Source organism: Rutilus rutilus (genome assembly GCF_951802725.1).
Source record: "Rutilus rutilus genome assembly, chromosome: 21".
NCBI classification, from domain to species: Eukaryota; Metazoa; Chordata; class Actinopteri; order Cypriniformes; family Leuciscidae; genus Rutilus; species Rutilus rutilus.
In genome coordinates, this window is record NC_140226.1 from 14,332,647 (window position 1) to 14,354,554 (window position 21,908).

Here is a 21,908-nt window from a genome sequence, read left to right on the forward strand (position 1 = left end):
GTAAAAAATAATCAAATAAAATGCAAACAATTAGCATTACCTTACAAAAGGCCAGTGGTAAAGCCGTTTTAAGCATTATTCACACTAATATTGAAATAGGTTACCCTTCTTTGGTACAGGCTTGAGTTTTTCTTTGGTTATTTCCGGTGCTGCTGCAAAACACGAAGGTTTAACTTTACAATTTGCAGATGTACAGATAAAATCAAGGCACTGCATTACAAAATTAGTAAAAGTGATTTTGAATTAACAGATAAACTCGATATGTACCTTTCTTTTCAGGGACTGTTTTTTCCTTTTCCTTTAGAACCTCAACTGGAAAGATATCACAAGTTAGATTGATATTGGTTTCTAAAAGCTTATATGAAAATATTTGTAAGGCAAGCATTCAAAATTGCATATAAACACCTTTCTTAGTGGGTTCTGGTTTTGGTTCAGGAGCCTTTTCTTTAGCAGCTTCAGGCTCTATGAGACAGTATCACGTGATGAATGATCATCATGCAGTATAATATAAATCAAAAATATATGATCATCTCATTCACATCTATACCTTTCTTTACAGGAGCTGCTTTAACCTTCTCCTTGATGACTTCAGCCTCTGAAAATAATAACATTTAGAGATTGTAAATAAGTAAATGGGATTAGCAGAAACTGAAAGAAGCATGCATAAAATGGATAAAATATAAAACGTTAATAAAAATAGTAACTCTTACCTTTCTTCTCAGGGGCTGGTTTAGTTTTCTTCTGAATGACTTCAGCCTCTAAAATGATCAAAATATATAGAAAAGGTCAATTTAGCATTATCATTTTTGCACAGGATAATGATAATAATATTTGAATTGTTAAAGTAAATCAAACCTTTCTTCTCAGGGGCTGGTTTAGCTTTCTCCTTGATGGCTTCAGCCTCTACAATTATTATAACAAAATAATTTAAGCATTAGTTTTTGTCTTAAAGCTGGCTGGGGAAAATGTTTCGCATTAACATTACAAATTAACAAACCTTTCTTTGGTGTAGGCTTTGTTTTTTCTTTAGTTATTTCAGGTGCTGGAAAACAGAGCAGTAATTGAAAGGTCAGTCATAACAGCCTTTGCAGATATGTTATTTTATAATTGATACAGTGTATCATAGTAAATAAAAGTGCTTTTCTATTTAAAGCTATACCTTCCTTCTCAGGAACTGGTTTTGCCGTTTCCTTCAGAACCTCGACTGTAAGGGTTACAAGGTAAATAATGTTTTTTAAGAAAAACTTGTAATGTAAAAATATCTGCATGAGATTCGGTCTAATCTAGTATTCACTGTTGCAAAAGTTGATAAAGAAAATACTGTATCTCACTACCTTTCTTTGGAGGTGCTGGTTTCTCTTTGAAAACATCAGGCTCTACAAAACAGATATTTCACTTTCAATAATGTCAAGCAATTCAACTTCAATACAGCTTCAACTTGTGAAATAGAAGGATAAAGTCTCTCTCTATGGAATACTTAAACAAACTGCTGATTAAATATGTAAAGTGTTTGGTAAATGATTTTAAACATTTAAGAACTCACCTCTTTTGGGTTTTGTTTCAGGTGCCTTTTCTTTAGTAACTTCAGTCTCTATAAAAGAGTTTAAATTTATGTCATGAAGGATTATTGTACAGCGGAAAGCGACAACATTTGCAGGATGATTTCATTGTCATCCATACCTTTCTTTACAGGAGTTGTTTTCTCCTTGATGACTTCAGTCTCTGAAATGGCAATGATGCTTTAGCATTGTGTTTCAATGTCCTTGGCTAATTTTTATAAAAGCATAAATGCACATATATCAAGCTAAAATAATGATAAAAATAATGAAAACCTTTCTTCTCAGGGGCTGGTTTAACCTCTTTGATGACTTCAGCCTCTGCAATGATGATAATATAAAAGTGAAGTGGATATATTTTCTTCTTTTAGCATTCATTTTCTTATATTTTGCATGGGGAAAATGTTGATTAATACACATACCTTTCTTTACAGGAACTGGTTTAGCTTTCTCCTTGATGACTTTAGACTCTGAAATGGCAATGATGAGAAATATTTGTAATACTGTAAATGGTTTACAGTAGCGTTTTTGATTGCTAATGCTGTTAATCAAACCTTTTTTCTCAGGAACTGGTTTAGCTTTCTCCTTGATGACTTTAGACTCTGAAATGGCAATAATGAGAAATATTTTTAATACAGTCAATGGTTTACAGTAGCGTTATTGATTGCTAATGCTGTAAATCAAACCTTTTTTCTCAGGGGCTGGTTTAGCTTTCTCCTTGGTGACTTTATCCACTACATTGTGATGATGAAAACATCAAGAAAGCACAACATATTAGCATCATTTTAAAACTGGGTAGAAGACATTTGCTTGCCTTGAACAGCACCTAAAATTGTTATAGTTTACTTTACTGTAATACGTTTTTATTCTCACAAATAAATTTGTGTACCTTTCTTTGTTGGCTTGGGTTTTTCTTTTGTTATCTTAAGTTCTGGTAAATATGGGATTTATTAAACATAAAAATCTTGGAATATGACATGCATGAGTGTTGTCTAGTATTTATTTTTAAATGTTTGCAAAATGTAACATAGCATATACTGCATATTAATGTAATACCTTTCTTTGGAGGTTCTGGTTTAGCTTTCTTTTTGGTAATTTCAGTCTCTAAAAAACAGAATTATATTTCAGTTTTAATCTTGTCAAACAGTTGAGCAAATACATAGATGTCTTTATAGCAGCTTCAGGCTCGGAAACTGTGATTAGAAATAAATTGTTACAACTTTGCAGTTGCCTTAAAATGTGTCATAAGACCCTTATATGTCTACCTTTCTTTGGTGCAGGTTTTGCTTTTGCCTTTTTAACTGCAACAGCAGGTTCTGCAAAATGTCGAGATATAATATCCTAAGATTATATTTGCTTCAATATCTAATGGTTACTGTTATTTTACATTGTAAAAATTATTATTTTAATAATTTTTCAAAAGAATTTCCCAGGTTCGGTTTAACATTTCCTGTTGTCTTTTAATCTTGTTTAGCAATCATAATGTAATGAAAGACTCATTCATACCTTTCTTCACAGTGACAGGTTTACGTTTGTCCTTGGCAACTTCTGCCTCTGAAATATATGGAATATATTATTTAGAATATTAAAAAAACATTACACTTAAAACAAAACACTTCAAAAAACTATGCAGACAATTAACCTTTTTTGGAAGGTTCAGGTTTTGCTTTCTCTTTTGGAATTTTAGATTCTGTGAATGTATGGAAAAATCAACAGCATATTCAGTGTGATGTTTCATGTACAATAAGTGTTCATATTCAGATAAAACTAATAATTAAAGACCACTTCTTTCTCTTGATATCAACAGATAAAGTTTTAACTTGTGACTAGCAAGAAACAAACACTTGTTATCTAGTATAAACACCTTTCTTTACAGGTTTGGGTCTTTCTTTAATAGCTTTTAAAAATGTCAAATCAAAGTAACATAACAAATTTGCACATTTGCATTTAATTACCTTTCTTTGGAGGTTTCTTCTTCTCTTTAATAATTTCAGGCTCTGAAAATCAAGTCAAATCGCATGATAAAATATTTATGCAGAGCTAATGCACATGCTTAAGTAATATAAAATATTCAGAAAGTTTTCTTTATAGGAACCTTCATCTTAATGGATTAGGATTTACAGGATAATATTTCAGAAAATCAATGTTATGAAATTTATCACACTATCAGGATTTATTACTATTACCCTCCATATTATTTGGCAAAATTGTACATTTAAACATATTATTATTATTATTATATTACATTATTATTATTATGATATAAATATAACTTATATTATATATATATATTTTTTTAAATTATATTTTAAGGAATATCAAATACTTAAGGAATGTACCTTTCTTTGGAGGAGCTGGTTTTGCCTTTTTAATTTCTTCAGCCGCTAAACATATCAAGGAGAGAATTTATTTCTATATAGTAAAACGCAGTATGATATGTGAAAAACATACAGTAAGGGCCATGTTTAAACTGGACACAGTGTGGTACCTTTCTTTACAGGAGCTGCTTTTTCCTTCTCTTTGACAACTTCTGAACGAGATAAAAGATAAAGTAAATCCAACAAATAAAACTTCACCGAATATTATATGTAAACTAAATCTGGCTGTTGCATCTTTCTAATTAACTTATTAAAGAAATCTGGAAATAATATCTTGTTGAACGACAAGCCTATATTTCTCAACAGTCACAAGTTTTTCTGGCTCCTTGGTAACTTCTTCCTCTATAAGTGTATCAGTTGAGATTGTACATCCAAATCTTATCTCTCACATTTTAGGAAGGAAAAAATTTAAAACTTTACTTAACGCCTTTATGTATAATTCATTATAAAGGTATTCATAATGTACGTTATAATGCATTATACCTTTTCATAATTAAACCAAAGTTAAAATGCATTATAATATTTGCAGATTCCTTGTTACATCTGAAATTGTTTGTTTGCCATGTGTGTGAATGTATTATACTTTCTAAAGGCGTAACATAAGTATTATAATGTATTATAACTGTGGTTACAATTATTCATCATCATCATCATTCAATGCATTACAATGTGCATTACAAGGAATAATTAATGCATTAAAATACTTTTATAATGCATTATATATATTTTATAATGTTTTTAAATTTTTAGGTTTTTAAATACAGAGTACTGTACCTTTTTTAGCAGGTGTTGGTTTTACCTTCTCTTCAACAGCTTCAACCTCTGCAAGATTTAATCATTTTTCTGATGTGACAACCATTTTATAATATGCATGTTTAACTGCATATTGCTAATTGCATTCATTTTACCTTTCTTTGAAGGCTCTGGCATAGATTTTTCTTTGGAAACCGCAGGCTCTGTATATCAGTGGATGTTAGCAGTTAGCATCATATAAACATTGGGGGAAAAAAGTACAATTTCAACTAAATCAAACTGCACCTTTCTTAACTGGGGCTGGTTTCATTTTCTCCTTAGTAGCTTCAGTATCTGAAATTATCATAATTGCATGCCTTAGAAAGTAAAGTAACATTAAAAAACCTAACTATTTGATAGGTATTGATGTCCTATCTTCAGGATATTTAGCCTCTGAGCAATATGTAAGTGTTTTTACCTTTCTTTGAAGGTACCGGTTTGACTTTCTCATCTACAACTGCAGGCTCTACAATTCAAGGAAAACTAAGGGTTAAGCATTCTTAAATTTAAAAAAGGAAAATTACAAAAGTAATTTTTTCACAGGAATGGTTGTTGGCTTCTCTTCTGAACAAGATGCAGGTGTATTTGATATACAATATATGAGATTAAATCTTTCCGTCTTTACCTTTCTTGGCAGTTGGTGGTTTTTCTTTCTCCTTAGAAACAACAGGCTCTGAAAATGAGTCCGCAGGCTCAGTCACACACACACAAAAAAGACTTTTAAATGAAATGCTGTGTTACTGTAAGTGCATCATACCTTTCTTCAAAAGGGCCGGTCTAGTTTTGTCCTTGGGAGCTTTTGCCTCTAAATTATTCAAATAACGAAAGAGAAAAGCATTTAAACTTGCTGATGTGTACTGTTCCTCTGAAACTAAAGTTTTGTTAAGATTTTAATTCAGTAGACCCACAGCTTTAATTCACAGTTATCTAAAATCAAGCACCTTTCTTTTCTGGTGCTGGTTTTGCTTTGTCTTTAATTTTTTCAGCACCTGCAAGAAACACCAGAAAATATTACAATAAAAAATACACTTTTCTGAGAAGCAAAGACTGCAACAAAGTAACTGTAAACCAATTGTCTCAGCTTTAACTTCAACATGCATTCAGAAACAATGCTTTTCGATCTTTGTGAATCCATAATTTTTAAATATATGTACAGCGACATTTCAACAAAAGACATAATATTTTTGTGTGAAGCAATATACGTAAGAGCAGGGCTGGAACAACTTTATACCACATGCACATGCGTATCTTAAATATTATTAATATAAGACATTTAAAAGCAGGAGTCATACCTTTTTTCTTAAGGACAGGTTTTTCTTTCTCTTCAGCTGCTAAAGGTTATCAATACATTAAGTTCTTGTTCTCTTCAAAATCAAACATTAGTTGAAATAGTAGATAATACAGTAATTAATTACATAAGAGCATGAATACCTTTTTTAACCTGAGCTGGTATTGCTTTTTCTTTCACTTCTGCAGTATCTGAATGAAATACATATGAAACTAAATAAATGAAAAAAATAATTACTGCAATTTTACTACACATTGCAAAAGCACTACCTTTCTTTGATGGTTCTGGTTTTGGAAGCTCAGGCTCTACAGTGTGAAGAAAGAGGTGTGTGATGTATAAATGAGAATGATAGAAAAACACTTTTCCACAAGAACTGGCCTTGCTTTAGTCTTGTTACCTTTCTTCGAGGGCTCTGGTTTGACCTTCTCTTTGGAAAACTCTGGCTCTGTAATTTCATCAACAACAGCAGTTTATGCCACATTAAAAAACACTGCATTTAGTTTTGAATGCCATCTATTGTCTGTGGAATGTCATACCTTTCTTTTTGGGAGCTGGTTTTACTTTTTCTACAGCACCGTCAGCTTCTAGAAGCGAATAAAAAAAAGATTCTTTGAGGTCAGCTTATGAAAGAAGTGAAAAATGTACTTGCTTAATAAAAATAACCACACTTTTTGCTTTAACAGTTTTGTTTTTGTGAATTCAGGTTGCAGTACTGCATGACATATGTTATATCATACAATAAAACTGATCTCAAGAAAATACTCAATGAGAAACAGAAAAAAAAATGTTGATTTAGAAACAGACCTTTCTTCACAGGTTTAGCTTTTTCCTTAGGAACTTTAGCTGTAATATGAAATAAGACAATATGTCTCAATGAATCTTCAATTGCATTACCAGAGAAATGTACTTTTTTTTTTGGCTTGTATCATCCATGTAGCCCGTATGGATTTTAAAATTGAATAAGGAAAGTTACAGCGTGCTTAACAACCCCAAAGTTATACAGAAAAGGATCTCTAACCCTTAAAGGACACATTTCAGCCCAAAATATGTTTACAAAAGAACATGCAAGCCTGGTACCTTTCTTTGAAGGTGTAGGCTTGACCTTTTCTTTAGTAACCTTAGGTTCTGGGAAGCATTTAAAACAAACTGTTCATTTAAGCAAAACATTATATATGGTAACATACAAATACGTATGCATACAAAAAACTACCTTTCTTTACTGGCTTAGCTTTTTCCTTGACAGCATCAGCAACTAAACAGACAAAATATGTTATCTCTAATTCAAAAAAATATTTTTAACTATAAATGATAAACTGTTTGATTTTTACAAGGCAGGCATACCTTTTTCTTTAGGAGCTGCTTTTGCCTTTTCCTTGATATCTTTAGTTTTTTTTAAAGAAAAAATGAAATTTTATACTGATGTCTGAGCAAAGAATCATCAACATGCACACCATCAATAACAGTGATTGCAAAGCAATAGTTCCCCTAAAAATGAACATTTAATCATCATTCAAACCTACAGTATATTATTAGCTTTATTCGTTGAAACACAAAATGATGTTATGCAGAATGCCAAAGCTAATCTTTCTGACAATTGCAAAAAAAAAATACCATAAAAGAATCATAAATGTATACCAGACAACTCATTCTGGGTTAATGATTGCATGAAGTCCATTTGTAATAGTTTATCACTAATAGAGTTTGTCACTATAATCTAAAATACGTGAATACTAGACTGGAAAATACCTTTCTTTCCAGGATGTGGTTTAGGTTTCTCCTTCACAACTTTAGCCTCTTCAAAAGACAAAAACAAGAGTGGCAAATAATTACGTTATTAAGCTTACAGCTAAAAAAACAGTCAGTTTTCTGAACAAAAGAAAGTATACAAAATTGTAATAGCTGTTTTCATACGAGAGACATTAGATATGCATTGTGATACCTTTCTTTGAAGGAGCTGTTTTGGCCTTTTCTTTTGTGACTTTAGTCTCTGCAAATGAATGAAGAACAATTAAGAGAACTTAAATTATAGCAAATATGAAAAATAGAATATGGATGTGAATCATACCTTTCTTTACAGGGGCTGCTTCATCCTTTTCTTTAGAAACAACAACCTCTGAAATGGAGACAAAATATTTTTTTTTAAAATGCAATTAAGTGACTTGCTAATTGGAAGTACAGTCATGTGAAAAAGAAAGTACACCCTTTTAAATTCTATGGTTTTATGTATCATGCAGGACATTACAAAATAATTATCTGGTCTTTAGCAGGTCTTAAAATTAGGCAAATAAAACCTCAGATGAACAACAACACATGACTTATTACACCGTGTCATGGTTTATTTAACAAAAATAAAGCCAAAATGAAGAAGCCATGTGTGACAAACTAAGTACACCCTATGATTTAGCTATGATAGCTCTAGGACAGATAGCTTCACATTTGACTTCAGAATACTTTGGTATACAGAGAAGTTTATGGTCGACCCAATGACTGTAAGGTATCCTAGTCCTGTGGCTGCAAAACAAGACCAAAATCATCACCCCTCCATCAGCGTGATGGACAGTTGGTATGAGGTGCTTGTGCTTATCTACTGGGTTTAGTTTTCACCTAACTTGGCGCTGTGCATTATGACCAAACATCTCCACTTTGGTCTCGTCTGTCCAAAGGACATTTTTCCAGAAGTCTTGAGGTTTGTTCAGATGCAACTTTGCAAACCTAAGACGTGCTGCCATGTTCTTTTTAGAGAGAAGCAGCGTTCTCCTGGCAACCCTTCCAAACATGCAATACTTGTCCCATCTTTTGTAATTGTACTGCCATGAACTTAAACATTTAACATGTTAACTGAGATCTGTAGAGTCTGAGATGTAGCTCTTGGGGTTTTTTTTTTGCAGTTCTGAGCATTGCACGGTCTGACCTTGGGGTGAATTTGCTGGGACGTCCACTCCTGGGAAGACTGGCAACTGTCTTCAGTGTTTTCCACTTGTGAATAATCTTCCCTACTGTAGAATGATGGACTTCAAATTGTTTGGAAATGGCCGTATAACCCTTCTCAGATTGATGGCAGCAACATTTGCTTCTCTAAGATCCTTGCTGATGTCTTTCCTCCTTGGCATTGTGTTAACACACACCTGAATGCTCCAGATCAGCCAACCGCCAAAACGTCTGCTTTTATAGAGTTGGTCATGCTTGCTGATGATCAATTAATCAAAGACATTTGATTAGCAGCGCCTGACTGCTACTTACCCTTTTTATTCCTATGGAAGCCGTAAGGGTGTACTTAGTTTGTCACCCATGGCTTCTCCATTTTGGTCAAGTTTTTGTTAAATAAACCATGACACGGTGTAACATGTCATGTGTTGTTGTTCATCTAAGGTTGTATTTACCTAATTTTAAGACCTGCTAAAGACCAGATGATTTTTTATTATGTCCTAAAACATAAAACCATAGAATTCAAAAGGGTGTTTACACATGACTGTAAATGGTGTTGTATTAGACAGTATTATAGATATATATATAGACAGGAACTGAGATACATTTGATCAGGATTCTCTGATGAATAGAAAGTTCAAAAGAACAGAATTAATTTGAAATAGATTTTTGGGTAAAATTCTTTACTTACTTTTGATCAATTTATTGCATCCTTGCTGAATTAAAAGTATTAATCTCTTTTCTTTTTTTTAACTTACTGAACCCAAACTGTACAATGTTACTGTGCTGTGCATAATGTACTTCAATTATGAATTTGCTTTATGTGTGTTTAGTAAAGCAAGAACACACAACACAATACCTTTCTTAGATGGTGCTGGTTTGGTCTCTTTTTTGGCCACTTTAGCTTCTGTAAATAAACATTTACATTGATTTCCTGTTAATTTAAATTTAACCAAACAGAAAATCACTTACCACATAAGTTACATACCTTTCTTTACAGTGACTGCTTTGGTTTTGTCCTTGGCAATCTCAACATCTATAATACAATAGATATTAATGCAGTTGTGGATGAACTGGCTGTTATAGATATACACATAAAACACATCCCAGATCTGCAAAGATCTCTCAACCACTAGAACTGAGCTTTCAGGTCACCCCCTGTTTACTGTCTGTTAGTAGCTGGTATGCAAATACTATATCTGATGCTTTGAATCTTTTTTACCTTTGGTTTTGGCCATCTTCTTTGTAACATCATCTGAAAGACAACATAGGGATTGAGGGTATGAGAGAAACAGTGGATTGATTGTGTTGAAAATAATCACAGAATGCGTTGAATACCTTTCTTAGCTGGTTTAACCTTTTTCTCAGGTCCTGTGCAGATGAAATTGTACACATTATATAGAATTTTGTAATATTACATTTTGTAAACATTTTTGGTGTCTTTAGAATCAGACGGCTTTGTAAAGGGCAATTCACACTAAACCAGCAGATGCTAACCAACGGCAACAGACACTTCGTTGGGTTTTTTCAGACCAGTGTGTTTACCCCTATCGCCATCTGTTGCCGATGGTCGGTCGATTGCTGATTGAACATGTTGAATCAGCATTTGTTGGGTCTTGGAACTTCTGAGAAGTGACAAACTGTAATTTGCTGATTGTCCGTGTTAGTCAGCATTTGTCTGTGCAGTGTGAATTGGCCTTAAATGTGACATTAAATGATCATGACACTCCATATAAAAACTACTGCAGCAATCCTATATAATTATAAAAAAAGGTCAAATATTGAAAATATCCTAAAGGGCTATAGCTGCAATATATAGGGCCCTATTTTAACGATCTGAAACGCAAGTGTCAAAGCGCAAAGCGCAAGTAACTTTGTGGGCGGGTCTTGGCGCTGTTGCTATTTTTCCGGCGGGATAAATGACTCTAGCGCCTGGCGTAAATCTAAAAGAGGTTGGTCTGAAGTAGCTTCATTATTCATAGGTGTGGTTTGGGCGTAACGTGAAATAAACCAATCAGAGCGACATCTCACATTCCCTTTAAGAGCAGGCGCGCTTGTTCTATAGCGGATTCCTATTATAACGGCGGATTTGCCAGGCAGGCGCGCGCCAGCAGCGGTTCACAGCCAAGGAGACCGACGTTCTCGTCAGGGACTTTGGGGATGGAGAAACACACCCAAATTAACTTCGGTTAAACAGGCGTATGATAATTTGGGTAAATGTGTAAGCTAGATGTATGCTTTTATAATAAAATGTCTATCTATCTATCTATCTATCTATCTATCTATCTATCTATCGTAATAATGTATGATTTGCAAAAATAACTGCTGCGTCTGTGTGTAGATGAGAGAATCAAAGTGTATGCGCGTTGTGCACACGCTACATTGATTAAGGCCAAGCATGCGCCCTTAAAATAGCATATGAATAACATGCGCAACGCGCCACTGACTTTAAACTGTTTTTTTTTCGGTCAGTGGCGCAATTGTTTTCTAAACCTGTAAAATAGCATGAGGGAATGTTTGCGCCGGAACACGCCTCCTCTTTGCGCTGAACCGCCCCGGGGAGCGCAAGTGTATTTCTTAGTTAACCGACGTGCGTCTGTGGAGGGAAAAGTCCGCTGTGCGTGGGTGCAAAATAGGAATGATACATGCGTCGGTGTACAAAGTCAATTGCACTGGGTGCAAGATAGGGCCCATAGTGTTTTTTTTTAGTTTTTTTCAACGTTACATTAACCCTCAGACAGTGTAATGAAGAAAGAGAGCTTTATTTATCTATTCTACTGGTGTTAGTACATCATTTATGTACCCGATTTTTTCTTTTTTAGAGGGGGTTCCTCATCCACTTTAGTCACCTTGACCTTTTTGTCAAGTTTTTTCTTGATGTCCTTTTCTAGAACACATAATATACATAGTACAAGTACATCATCTTTTGAACAAATGCAGGGTTTTACATCTAATCTATAAAAAGCAACTCTATTGGAGTACATCTTGATCGTAGCAGAATCTAGACTTTGTGTACAATCTAGTTGTGGATGTTGAGCTTTTTACATATGAAAAGTGAAATGGATGGTCTTACCTGTTGGTTCTTGAGTCTTGTCCACTTTGGATTTTTGTTTTCTTTTAACCTTTTCTATCTCCTTTTTGTCATGTTCTTGTTCTTTTTTCCTGACTTTTTCTACTGTTATGTTTATTTGTTGTAGTGTTATCTCTTCCTCTTCCTCTTCACCTTCACCCTTCTTTTCCCTCAAATCTGGAATAAAAGAGAAAAGATCATGCGTCACATTTTTCTCATAAATTGCCATTTTCATTCTGCACAAGCACTATATTTTACGGAGTGCAAGCACTGAAGAAAACAACAAACCATTCACCTTGAATGATTTTGTATATCTCCTCTCTAGCTTTTTTCTCTTTGGCTTCTTTCACTTGTTCAAGAACTGAAATCACGAGTAAATGTTAAATGAGAGTTACATGTTTTTAACATTCATATGATTAATGAACAATGAGAATTAGTGCATGAATTAGTGCACTGTAAGTGTGCCAACATTAATAGTACTTGTAAGCAGCAAAGTGGTTGTCAGCCATGTTATTGCATTAGATGGCTAAATGAAATGAATAATGTATAATGGATGAGTTAAATAATTAATTCTCTTAATGGAACCATTTAGGTAAGCAAAATAAACGGCTTTGTAATTATTATATGCAGTTATTTTTTAGTTATAGTTGCATTTGTGTGCTTTAATCAACTTTAATACAAAAATATATTCTACACAATACTTAATAAACAAGACTGTATTTTTCCTAATGATTTGATCTATCTATCTATCAACCATGTACAACAACGGAGCCTGTTAGTGAATCCTCCAGCAGCTTTGCTCCTCTTTTAAGTATCTTTCCAGAAACAGAGGTGAACTAAAAGCAACAGTGAATGAAACTTCATCTTCATCCATCAATTTGTAGTTCTTCTCAGTCAAAATTGTAAGATACTAGAGATAACACAGTGTTTTTCAGAATATATGCAATATCAAACAGTCAAGAGAGCGCTATTGCACTGAATATCACTGCAAAATACAGACATATAGCTTGCAACTGTTGTGTTCAAGAAAAAAATAAGTTAATATAGAGTACAGTAATTGATATTTTTAGATGCATTATGGAAACCTATGCCAACAAAAACAGTTTAGTTACAATGATGTGAACCATAGAATTCAAACATTACTTTAAACACTGCTTGGCCAGTCAAATTATTGGACCAGAACTATTGTAAATTTGGTGCTTTTGATGACTTTTCAATTATCTTAAAAGGATATTCACACAAAACTGAAAATTCTGTCATCATTTACTCATCTTCCATTAGTTTCTTTCTTCTACTGAACACAAAGGAAGGTATTTTGAAGAATATGGGTAACCAAACAGTAGATGGGTCCCACTGACTTTATGAGGAATAAAATACTATGTAAGTCAATTGCTACCGCCAACTGTTTGGTTACCGACATTCTTTAAAATATCTTCCTTTGTGTTCAGCAGAATAAATAAATTCATACAGGTTTGGAAAAACTTGAGGGTCAGTATATGATGACAAAATTTTAATTTCTAGGTGACCTAGCCTTTCCCTTTAAATATCACGTTATTTATACAACTGCAGTTAATACATTATTTTAGGGTGCAGTTATAAGAGGAATAGGAAAGCATATTTATAAATAAGTTAGGATATCAGCTAACAATGATTTTTAAACAAACAAAATAATAATAATGACCATCCTGTTTATTTTAGTGATTAATTTTCCATTGGTAAGTGATTTAAAATTAGTTTTTAAGGTCATCTATTGAGATATTGGTTTCCACCTATCAACTATCACTTTTTCCTATTTGTTAATTATATAAAATTGTTCGATACCTTTGTCAGACTCTTCATGAAGATCCTTGTGTGCTTCTTGGTCGTCTGATGCAATGGAATGACTTTCCGATTTTTTTCTCCTGCTCAGGCCTCTTGTTGTGACATCTCTCTTCCTGTCATTGTTATTGTTATTTTCATCATCTCTGTCGGTGACGTTGTGTTGGACAGTAAGAAGGACAAGCTCCTCTACGTCATCATGGTCATCTTCACCAGCAGTGATAGCTTGATCAGACTCTTCAATCTCCTCCTTTAAAACCTCAACCTCATCTTCATCTACCTCATTCTCCAGGTCCTTTGTCCTCTTTTCAGCATCATCCTCCTTGGCTTCCACTTCTAAACCAACCTTACCGTTGACTTTGTCATGATCATCAAGTTCTGCCATTTCCTCCTTTTCCTTCAAACTTATGGTATCTGGAGTAGCTTCAGCCAGTTCAGGTGGCTGATCTTCTTGTGCCTCTTTTTCATCTGTTTCAGGTTCTTCTTCCTCATCTATGACATCAGAAGTGTCTTTAACCATTTCAGATTCTTCATCCTCCTGGGAATGAACACTGGGGACATCATAAACTTCCTTTACATCTGTATTATCTGATTCAATTTTGTTTGTAACATCAGAACGATCTTCTGCTGTTTTGATTGCTGGTTCTTTAGTTGTTTCTTTCTCCTCTGTAACTGCATTATCTGAGGAACCAATGTCTTCTGTCACATTTGTAGCATCAGAGGTTATTTCAGTTGATTCATCCTCTGCAAAATCAGAGATATCTTCAATCTTTTCAGTTGATGTTTCCTCCTCTGTAACAACATCTGAAATATCATCACTGTCCTTCACATCTAAAGCATCAGAGGTCATTTTGGTTGATTCATCGGCTGCAAAATCAGAAAGATCTTCAATCTTTTGAGTTGCTGTTTCCTCATCTATGACATCTGGCATATCAGAAGGTTCCACCTCTGTAACATCTCCAATATCTTCAATTGTTTCAGTAAATTCTTCCTCCACTGTAACAACATCTGAGGTATCATCAAGGTCTTTCACATCTGTAGCATCTGAGGCATCGTTAAGGTCTTTTACATTTGTAGCATCAGAGGTAATTTCAGTTGATTCATCCTCTGCAAAATCAGAGATATCTTCTATCTTTTCAGTTGATGTTTCCTCATCTATGACATCTGGCATATCAGAAGGTTCCACCTCTGTAACATCTGCAATATCTTCAACCATTTCAGTAACTTCTTCCTCCTCTGTAACAACATCTGAAATATCGTCACTGTCCTTCACATCTAAAGCATCAGAGGTGATTTCGGTTGATTCATCCGCTGCAAAATCAGAGATATCTTCAATCTTTTCAGTTGCTGTTTCCTCATCTATGACATCTGGCATATCAGAAGGTTTCTCGTCTGTAACATCTGCAATATCTTCAACTGTTCCAGTAGTTTTTCCCTCCTCCGTGACATCGGAAGACATTTCAGCGTCTTCAACTGTGATATCAGTGCGGTCCTCAGCCGTTTCTTCCTCCTCGCTAACGTCCAAGATAGCTTGAGCTTTTTCAGTTTTATCTTCAGCAGCTTCCACCTCACCATGTTCCTCCTCAACCTCTTTCATTTCCTGTTTAGTGCTGTCTGTCTCCTTCACTGTGGATCTCATAGCAGTGTAGGCAGCATAGGTAGGGTCCTGTTTTTTGCCTAGTATTTCTGCAACTGTTTCATGAAGTCATTTTTCAATTCAGGTTTATGACAGAATTGAGCTCAATTTGCAGATAAAAACACATTTAGCAATTTACGTACGAGACATTACAGGTTGTTCTGATTGGAAATTTGGTTACACTCATTACATCACATTGATGACTGTGATAGTATGCACATGTTGCACCCTGACAAAAAACTTCAGTTGAACCATTTTTAGCCCTTTCTCCAAAACTCAATACTTATATTTTGTGACTCTTTTTAACATTTAGATGTATGCATTTTTTAGACGCTTTTATCGAACGTGACTTGCATTGCATTTAAGGTATAATTTTTTTTTCAGTTCAGGAGTTCAGCGCAGCGACTCCAAATGAAAATTCTTTCTTTCCACAACCTCAGCTTAAAATCTCAGGGCATTAATATTGTGAGTGTCACAATATTCTTGCAACATGTGCCATACCTGTGGTGGTAAGAACTCCTACATGCTTTATGTTTGTGAATATCAACTGACGAATGTATCACAGAAGGTTAGACGTCGCACTACACCGCAAGAAGGGGGCAGGAAATCAAACAGCAAGAAATGCATTTGACATAAAACTTTTTATTTTTGTATTTGGTAAATATGTCATGCACCTCCTTTTAAAACATTCTCGAGAAAGTAAATGCAAGCACTTTTACATAATATAAAGTACATAATATGAAGTACTGTGTGAGAGAGAGTGCAGGACATTAACATTCACACTATAGTACAGACAGAAAATATAAATGACAATCATCCCTGTATGCAGTCATGCAGGACCTTTTCATGCGCCATATTACATAACCTATAACACTGTTTTCTAAAACGCTCCAATTAATGGACGGAAACATGGTAAGACACAACAAAACTCTGCATAAAGATGAATGTATATGGGATGACGACGAGTCAGGAAACTATATCATTTTAGTCAATTCAAGATCTTGCATATGTTACATAAAAAACACCTTTTCACATGCTCTCGTTCCTTTCCAAATTAAAAGTCCTGTTTATTAAGTTTTTCAATGCTGTTTTAGTATTGATCAGGTTTGAGTACTAAAGTTAGTTTTGATGTTAATCTATAGCTTTTATGTAAATTAAATAATGTGCAGTTACTAACCTTTTTCCATAGGTGGCAGAAATTCTCCTGGAGAAGATTTAGGAATATTGTTTGTAAAAAAACATATATATATATATATATATATATATTTTTTTTTTTTTTTTTTACAGTAAATCTTGTTGACATCTGGGAACTCACCCATTGTCAAAGCAAAGAAACCTTGTAATGCAACATGCAACTTTATGTTTCAACAGAACAGATGGCAATAGAGAGGCCGAAGTTTCATAGTGCAGCAACAAGTAAATAAATACTGACACAAACCTTTTCGTCTTATTACTTGTGGCGTTTCATCTGAAACAGAGAACAATAGGGATATTTAAAGAGAAATGCATTTTTTAGATACAAGCATATAATTGTGATATACTTAATAATATGGATACCTTTGTCTTCCATGAGCATGTTTGAGAGGTAGGCCAGCAACATATCCCTCCTGTCAGTAAACTCCTCAACAGTGTCTGTGACAACTTTCATGGGATCAAAGCTAATGTCAGAAATACCACCTGGGGAAAAGACATAATATAACACGAATTAAAATTGTGTTGGCAAAAAACACAGATCAAATGTTTTGAGCTGATAAATGAACAATACCTTCGTCCCCTGCAAAGAGACTGGAGAGGTAATTAGAGAGAGTGTTCTTTACGTCTGTGGCCTCCTCGACAACAATTTCAGCCAGTTCCGTGGGATCAGTGCTCATTTTGGGAAACCACGCTGAAATATTGAAAAGGTGCATTTATTTGATCTTTATACATTATATATATAGATATATACATACACTACCATTCAAAAGTTTGGGATCAGAAAGAGTTTTTAAAGAAGTCTCTTATGCTCACCAAGACTGCATTTATTTAAATAAAATACAGTAAAAACTGTAATACTGCGAAATATTATTACAATTTTAAAAATTACTTTTTTTTTTTTTTTATGTTATTTATTTCTGTGAATTTTCAGCATCATTACTCTAGTCTTCAGTGTCACACGATCCTTCAGAAAGCACATTCTAATATGCTGATTTGGTGCTCAAGAAACATTACTTATCACAGTTGAAAACATTTGTGCAGCTTATGCATATAAAAAAATATCTTACTGACCCAAAATTTTCGAACAGTAGAGTAGATTATATCACTTAATGTCTAAAATAATGTGAGAATACCTTCAAGGTTTCCGAATATGGTTGAAAAAATGGTCCTGATCCAACTTAAAACTTGCAGAACTGCTTCACTCGCCATGTCTGTTGGATAAATGATCACTACATCCAGGACGTCTATAAAGCGTGGAAAGCATTAAACAGAAATCAGTGACTGGCATGAGCAGCTGAAATCATGGTTCATTGAAACGCTCCAATATGACTAATTATTTCTTTATGAATGGAATCAGTGGCAATTTTAAATGTTGATTGAAACATGTACTGAGTTAGAGCACATCATGAGGTTTTGATTGCATGTCAGCCCTCAGAACAACAACAACAATGTAGGTACCTTCAAAAAAGTGGAATATGTAGCCCACTGTGGATCTGATCCATTCTGTAACCTCATCCAATACAGTGCCACCAAGTTTCACTGTTTCAGTGATGCCTGTATCCCCTGATTTAAAAAATAAATTGTTTTATTGAACAATCCAACCAATCGCTGAGGATCAGTGCTTATTTTAGGAATTCACACTGGAATATTGACAAGATGCACCTTAGCCTACAGATGATTTAGATATTATGAGTGTATAGGCTATATAGAATAATGAGAAGAATCAATGTTGGTGCTTTGCGGTACCTTCAGTGCCCCCGAACATGGTTGAAAGATACTGTGTAATGGTCTTGATCCCACTTAAAATTTGCACAACAGCTCGACTGACCATATCCACTGGAGCAAGCAATATATTCAGGATGTCTAAGAATGGAAAGCATTAAACAGACAATGAATGGTGCATTTGGCATGCTCAAATATAACTAATAATTTATTTTTACCATGTTCTTGAGTTATTGTACACAAGTCTCTGATTGCATGTCAGCTTCAAAAACAACAACGGCCACATATTTCAGCACGATCAGTAATGCAAGTACCTTCAAATAAGTGGAATAAGTAGCCCACTGGCGATTTGATCCATTCTGTAAGCTCATCCAATACAGTGCCACTATATTTCACTGTTTCAGTGATTACTGTATCTCCTGTAAGGAAAACAACATATTAAATATAACATAAGCCTATGCTAAATATTGTTTTAAACTGCTTATGAATCATTTTTAAAGGCCATAAATGAATATATTTACATACCATCGGCACTAAATATTCCTGTCAGATAAGAAACAGATGAATCAGCAGCTAAATTAATAGCTTTCTTCGGATTGAATATTATTTCTGTGATGGACTCTGTATTCCAAATAAAAGAGGAGATAATGGGATAAAAAAAATACATTTTTAAAAACATCAACAACTATATATATATATATATATATATATATAATATTTATCAAAGGATTGGCTTAGTCAAAAAGGAAAATTATTTCCTGTCATTATTTACTCACCTCATGTCTTCAAAACCAGATTTTATTCTTCCACAAAACAAGTTTACTCGTTTGCATGCAATTACAATGAAATTGGCTTTCAAACAAGCATCAAAAAAGTAGTGAATATGACTCCCGCGCTATATTTCAAGCCAAATTATATTTTTGTGTGAGGAAGAGATCAAAATCAAAGTCATTATTCTCTGGCTTCCGCCTCATTTCGCTCTCATTCATTGGCGCGTTCACGTGACAAGGCCCAAGGCCGCTTCATGAATGAATCATTCTTTTGAGTTGAATATTTTTTAGCGAATCGGTTGAAACGGTCTGAATCGTTCGCGAATCAGATTGATCTGATGCTCGTGTTTAAGATTAAACTATGTGCGAATAATAACGGTCTGTTTTCCACACAAAGCAACTGTATACCTTTAGAAGACTTTAAATATAGCACGCTAGTCCTTTAGACTACTTGTATGATGAGCTTTAATTGTTTTGCACTCTTTTTTGAGGACTGAAAGCTTTAGCCATTGTAATTGCACTGAAAGGAATAGGCTCAGTAACAAATTACCGAATTTAAAAATCTGAAAATTATAGCTAGGCTACTAAAAGAAACTAGTTGTGTACTATGAAATCATACCATGAGCATCATTAAACACATCATTCATGTGGTTAATCTTGTTTTCAATGCCTTCAATGGCCTTGTTCACTGCTAACACTGGGTCAGAACCAAAATCCTGGATGCCTAGAGGAAAACAGTTTAGAGTGAAGCCAACAAATCAAATACCAGCACAAGTAAATAAAATAGGAACTGTGAAAATGATTTAAAACTCACTTGCAATCTGATCGTCACTGACAAAGTCGAACATGACAACACCTGCTATTGACCAAGAGATCAGAAGTGTGAGGATGACAACCCATTGTGCCGGGCGATTCATGATTCGTAAAACTCCATGGCTCCGGGCCGTAAGAGAGGCTGGATGCACTGCCCTAGCCGGAGCATCTACAGCAGTGGGAGGGATGGACTTCACTGGACCTGGAGTCACATGCATGAATTTTACACATATACCATGGTCTATAGCAAACGTTGGAAATACTTGCTCCTGAATGTCACACAGGAGAAAATGTTAGGCTACCCATTGGTTGCTTGCTAAATGCCTATGGTATTAATCTATTCTACTGACATGTCTACATATTTTTTCATTTCTATAAAGAACCATAATGTCGAACTCATATTTGTTGCAGCTGTTCTCTTACGTTAAGTGCAGTCTAGACACTTCTCCATCTTGTGTTATTTTCTCCCTGCTGCTTGAGTTTAATGACATCATGAACTAAACAAAGAAACTATCTAACCAAAAGTCTTAATATTGTAATTGTCATTGCAAATATCAACCATGTTTGCTAGATTCATCAAAATATGACACACTAAGTTCAAACGTTTGGGGTCAGTATGATTTTTGAAAGAAGTCTTGACGCTCACCAAGGCTGTATTAATTTGATCAAAAATACAATAAAATCAGTAATATTGTGAAATATTATTAAATTACTGTTTTTTCAGCATCATGATCCAGACCTCAGTGTCACATGATCCTTCAGAAATCATACTAATATGCTGATTTTCTACTCAAGAAACATTTCTTATTATTATCAATGTTGCAAACAGTTGTGCTGCTTAATATTTTTGAGGAATCATGTTTTGAATGTTTTTTTTTTTTTTTTTTGGATTTATTTGATAAATAGAAAGTTTGAAAGAACAGCATTTATTTGAAATATATATATATGTATATATATATATATATATATATATATTATGGTATTAAATATATCCTTACTGTCACTTTTGATCAATTTAAAGCATCCTTGTTGAATAAATTTTATTATTTTCTTTAAAAAAAGATATCTATAAATATAAAACCTTTGAACGTTGGTGAATGTGTGTTCATTTAAGCATTGCTCTGCACAAAACCTATTTTTTAAATGACCAATAAAGTTCATAAATCTAAATAAATCTACACACTTCAAATTATATGAATAAATCTGAGTTAATTATAGACTTCTCTGTATTAGTCTTGAAAATGTTCTGAGCTACATAAATGCCATGAGTACAGCATATTTGCTTCAACAGATTAAAATCAAAACATTAAGATCACAACTGAGCTGTTGTTCAGTTTTATACAGCATCGAAACAGCATTTATTGTGGTTCAGTGTTTTATTATTCCATGTTTTATTATTCTGATTTCTGAAATATTATAATATGTATTTTTGTGTATTTTTATTTGTTAAACTCTGTCTGTCGTACTAATGCAAGAGATCATGAGTACAAAACCTGCAGTACCTTTAGTTGCCTGAGCCATGGTGTAGTTCTGGTGGTTCTTCGGCTGAATGTCCTTTGATTTTGCTTGTGTAATCTTATTTTGCGGGTTTCACCCAGTTGATGTTAAATCCAACTCATTAAATGATGTTCCTCTTTGTTGTCCCATCCAATCCAGGGGTGAAACCTCACAATCTTGTGAGAAAAGTGGGATGAGGGTTTTCAAAGTGCCGGATTTGGGATCATGGCTGTGGGAGAATGGGATATTAGGTCAGGGACGTAAACAGGGGAGTTCAGGCTCAGGCAGGGGGCGCAGCAAATAGGTGCTGGTAATTTAGCCCATGTTATTGGTGCCTCACATGGCTGTGGGACGGGAAAAGTGCTGGGGTGCTTCAGGGTAACCTTATCCATTGCAAGCCTGGTTTATTCTTAGGCAGTGTAGGGTTTACCAGCTGCACTCTCTCTTGC

At 34.3% G+C, this 21,908-nt stretch overlaps 1 protein-coding gene across 50 annotated transcripts in view; it reads right to left on the reverse strand.

Annotated features, from left to right (window-relative positions):
* The window catches only part of LOC311281397 (uncharacterized protein), a 40,027-nt gene extending 18,206 nt beyond the window's left edge, over window positions 1-21,821 (reverse strand). For 24 of the 50 annotated variants that reach the window (XM_084394263.1, XM_084394252.1, XM_084394296.1 and 21 more), the window contains exons 1-62: window positions 21,465-21,821; window positions 19,964-20,164; window positions 19,769-19,873; window positions 18,905-19,000; window positions 18,694-18,798; window positions 18,404-18,520; window positions 18,116-18,220; window positions 17,791-17,901; window positions 17,229-17,348; window positions 17,021-17,140; window positions 16,902-16,931; window positions 16,641-16,667; window positions 13,831-15,519; window positions 12,305-12,370; window positions 12,013-12,186; window positions 11,743-11,826; window positions 10,278-10,310; window positions 10,162-10,194; window positions 9,928-9,975; window positions 9,799-9,846; window positions 8,080-8,127; window positions 7,954-8,001; window positions 7,761-7,808; window positions 7,356-7,394; window positions 7,225-7,266; window positions 7,092-7,139; window positions 6,819-6,857; window positions 6,551-6,598; window positions 6,412-6,459; window positions 6,284-6,319; window positions 6,158-6,226; window positions 6,019-6,057; window positions 5,668-5,715; window positions 5,484-5,531; window positions 5,352-5,399; window positions 5,145-5,192; window positions 4,973-5,020; window positions 4,843-4,890; window positions 4,709-4,756; window positions 4,045-4,086; window positions 3,896-3,940; window positions 3,512-3,553; window positions 3,199-3,246; window positions 3,063-3,110; window positions 2,822-2,872; window positions 2,613-2,660; window positions 2,446-2,487; window positions 2,243-2,290; window positions 2,111-2,158; window positions 1,979-2,026; window positions 1,833-1,877; window positions 1,681-1,722; window positions 1,544-1,591; window positions 1,335-1,376; window positions 1,160-1,204; window positions 998-1,042; window positions 856-903; window positions 711-758; window positions 548-595; window positions 406-462; window positions 268-312; window positions 105-152 (exon numbers count right to left, since the gene is read on the reverse strand). In XM_084394263.1, the coding sequence (XP_084250389.1) occupies window positions 105-152; window positions 268-312; window positions 406-462; window positions 548-595; window positions 711-758; window positions 856-903; window positions 998-1,042; window positions 1,160-1,204; window positions 1,335-1,376; window positions 1,544-1,591; window positions 1,681-1,722; window positions 1,833-1,877; window positions 1,979-2,026; window positions 2,111-2,158; window positions 2,243-2,290; window positions 2,446-2,487; window positions 2,613-2,660; window positions 2,822-2,872; window positions 3,063-3,110; window positions 3,199-3,246; window positions 3,512-3,553; window positions 3,896-3,940; window positions 4,045-4,086; window positions 4,709-4,756; window positions 4,843-4,890; window positions 4,973-5,020; window positions 5,145-5,192; window positions 5,352-5,399; window positions 5,484-5,531; window positions 5,668-5,715; window positions 6,019-6,057; window positions 6,158-6,226; window positions 6,284-6,319; window positions 6,412-6,459; window positions 6,551-6,598; window positions 6,819-6,857; window positions 7,092-7,139; window positions 7,225-7,266; window positions 7,356-7,394; window positions 7,761-7,808; window positions 7,954-8,001; window positions 8,080-8,127; window positions 9,799-9,846; window positions 9,928-9,975; window positions 10,162-10,194; window positions 10,278-10,310; window positions 11,743-11,826; window positions 12,013-12,186; window positions 12,305-12,370; window positions 13,831-15,519; window positions 16,641-16,667; window positions 16,902-16,931; window positions 17,021-17,140; window positions 17,229-17,348; window positions 17,791-17,901; window positions 18,116-18,220; window positions 18,404-18,520; window positions 18,694-18,798; window positions 18,905-19,000; window positions 19,769-19,873; window positions 19,964-20,164; window positions 21,465-21,483 (5,290 nt within the window). In that variant the 5' untranslated portion in view covers window positions 21,484-21,821. The remainder of the gene's footprint in view (window positions 1-104; window positions 153-267; window positions 313-405; window positions 463-547; window positions 596-710; window positions 759-855; window positions 904-997; window positions 1,043-1,159; window positions 1,205-1,334; window positions 1,377-1,543; window positions 1,592-1,680; window positions 1,723-1,832; window positions 1,878-1,978; window positions 2,027-2,110; window positions 2,159-2,242; window positions 2,291-2,445; window positions 2,488-2,612; window positions 2,661-2,821; window positions 2,873-3,062; window positions 3,111-3,198; window positions 3,247-3,511; window positions 3,554-3,895; window positions 3,941-4,044; window positions 4,087-4,708; window positions 4,757-4,842; window positions 4,891-4,972; window positions 5,021-5,144; window positions 5,193-5,351; window positions 5,400-5,483; window positions 5,532-5,667; window positions 5,716-6,018; window positions 6,058-6,157; window positions 6,227-6,283; window positions 6,320-6,411; window positions 6,460-6,550; window positions 6,599-6,818; window positions 6,858-7,091; window positions 7,140-7,224; window positions 7,267-7,355; window positions 7,395-7,760; window positions 7,809-7,953; window positions 8,002-8,079; window positions 8,128-9,798; window positions 9,847-9,927; window positions 9,976-10,161; window positions 10,195-10,277; window positions 10,311-11,742; window positions 11,827-12,012; window positions 12,187-12,304; window positions 12,371-13,830; window positions 15,520-16,640; window positions 16,668-16,901; window positions 16,932-17,020; window positions 17,141-17,228; window positions 17,349-17,790; window positions 17,902-18,115; window positions 18,221-18,403; window positions 18,521-18,693; window positions 18,799-18,904; window positions 19,001-19,768; window positions 19,874-19,963; window positions 20,165-21,464) is intronic. The other 26 variants (XM_084394250.1, XM_084394270.1, XM_084394269.1 and 23 more) reach the window with 22 other exon arrangements.
* Between the last annotated feature and the right edge of the window lie 87 nt (window positions 21,822-21,908).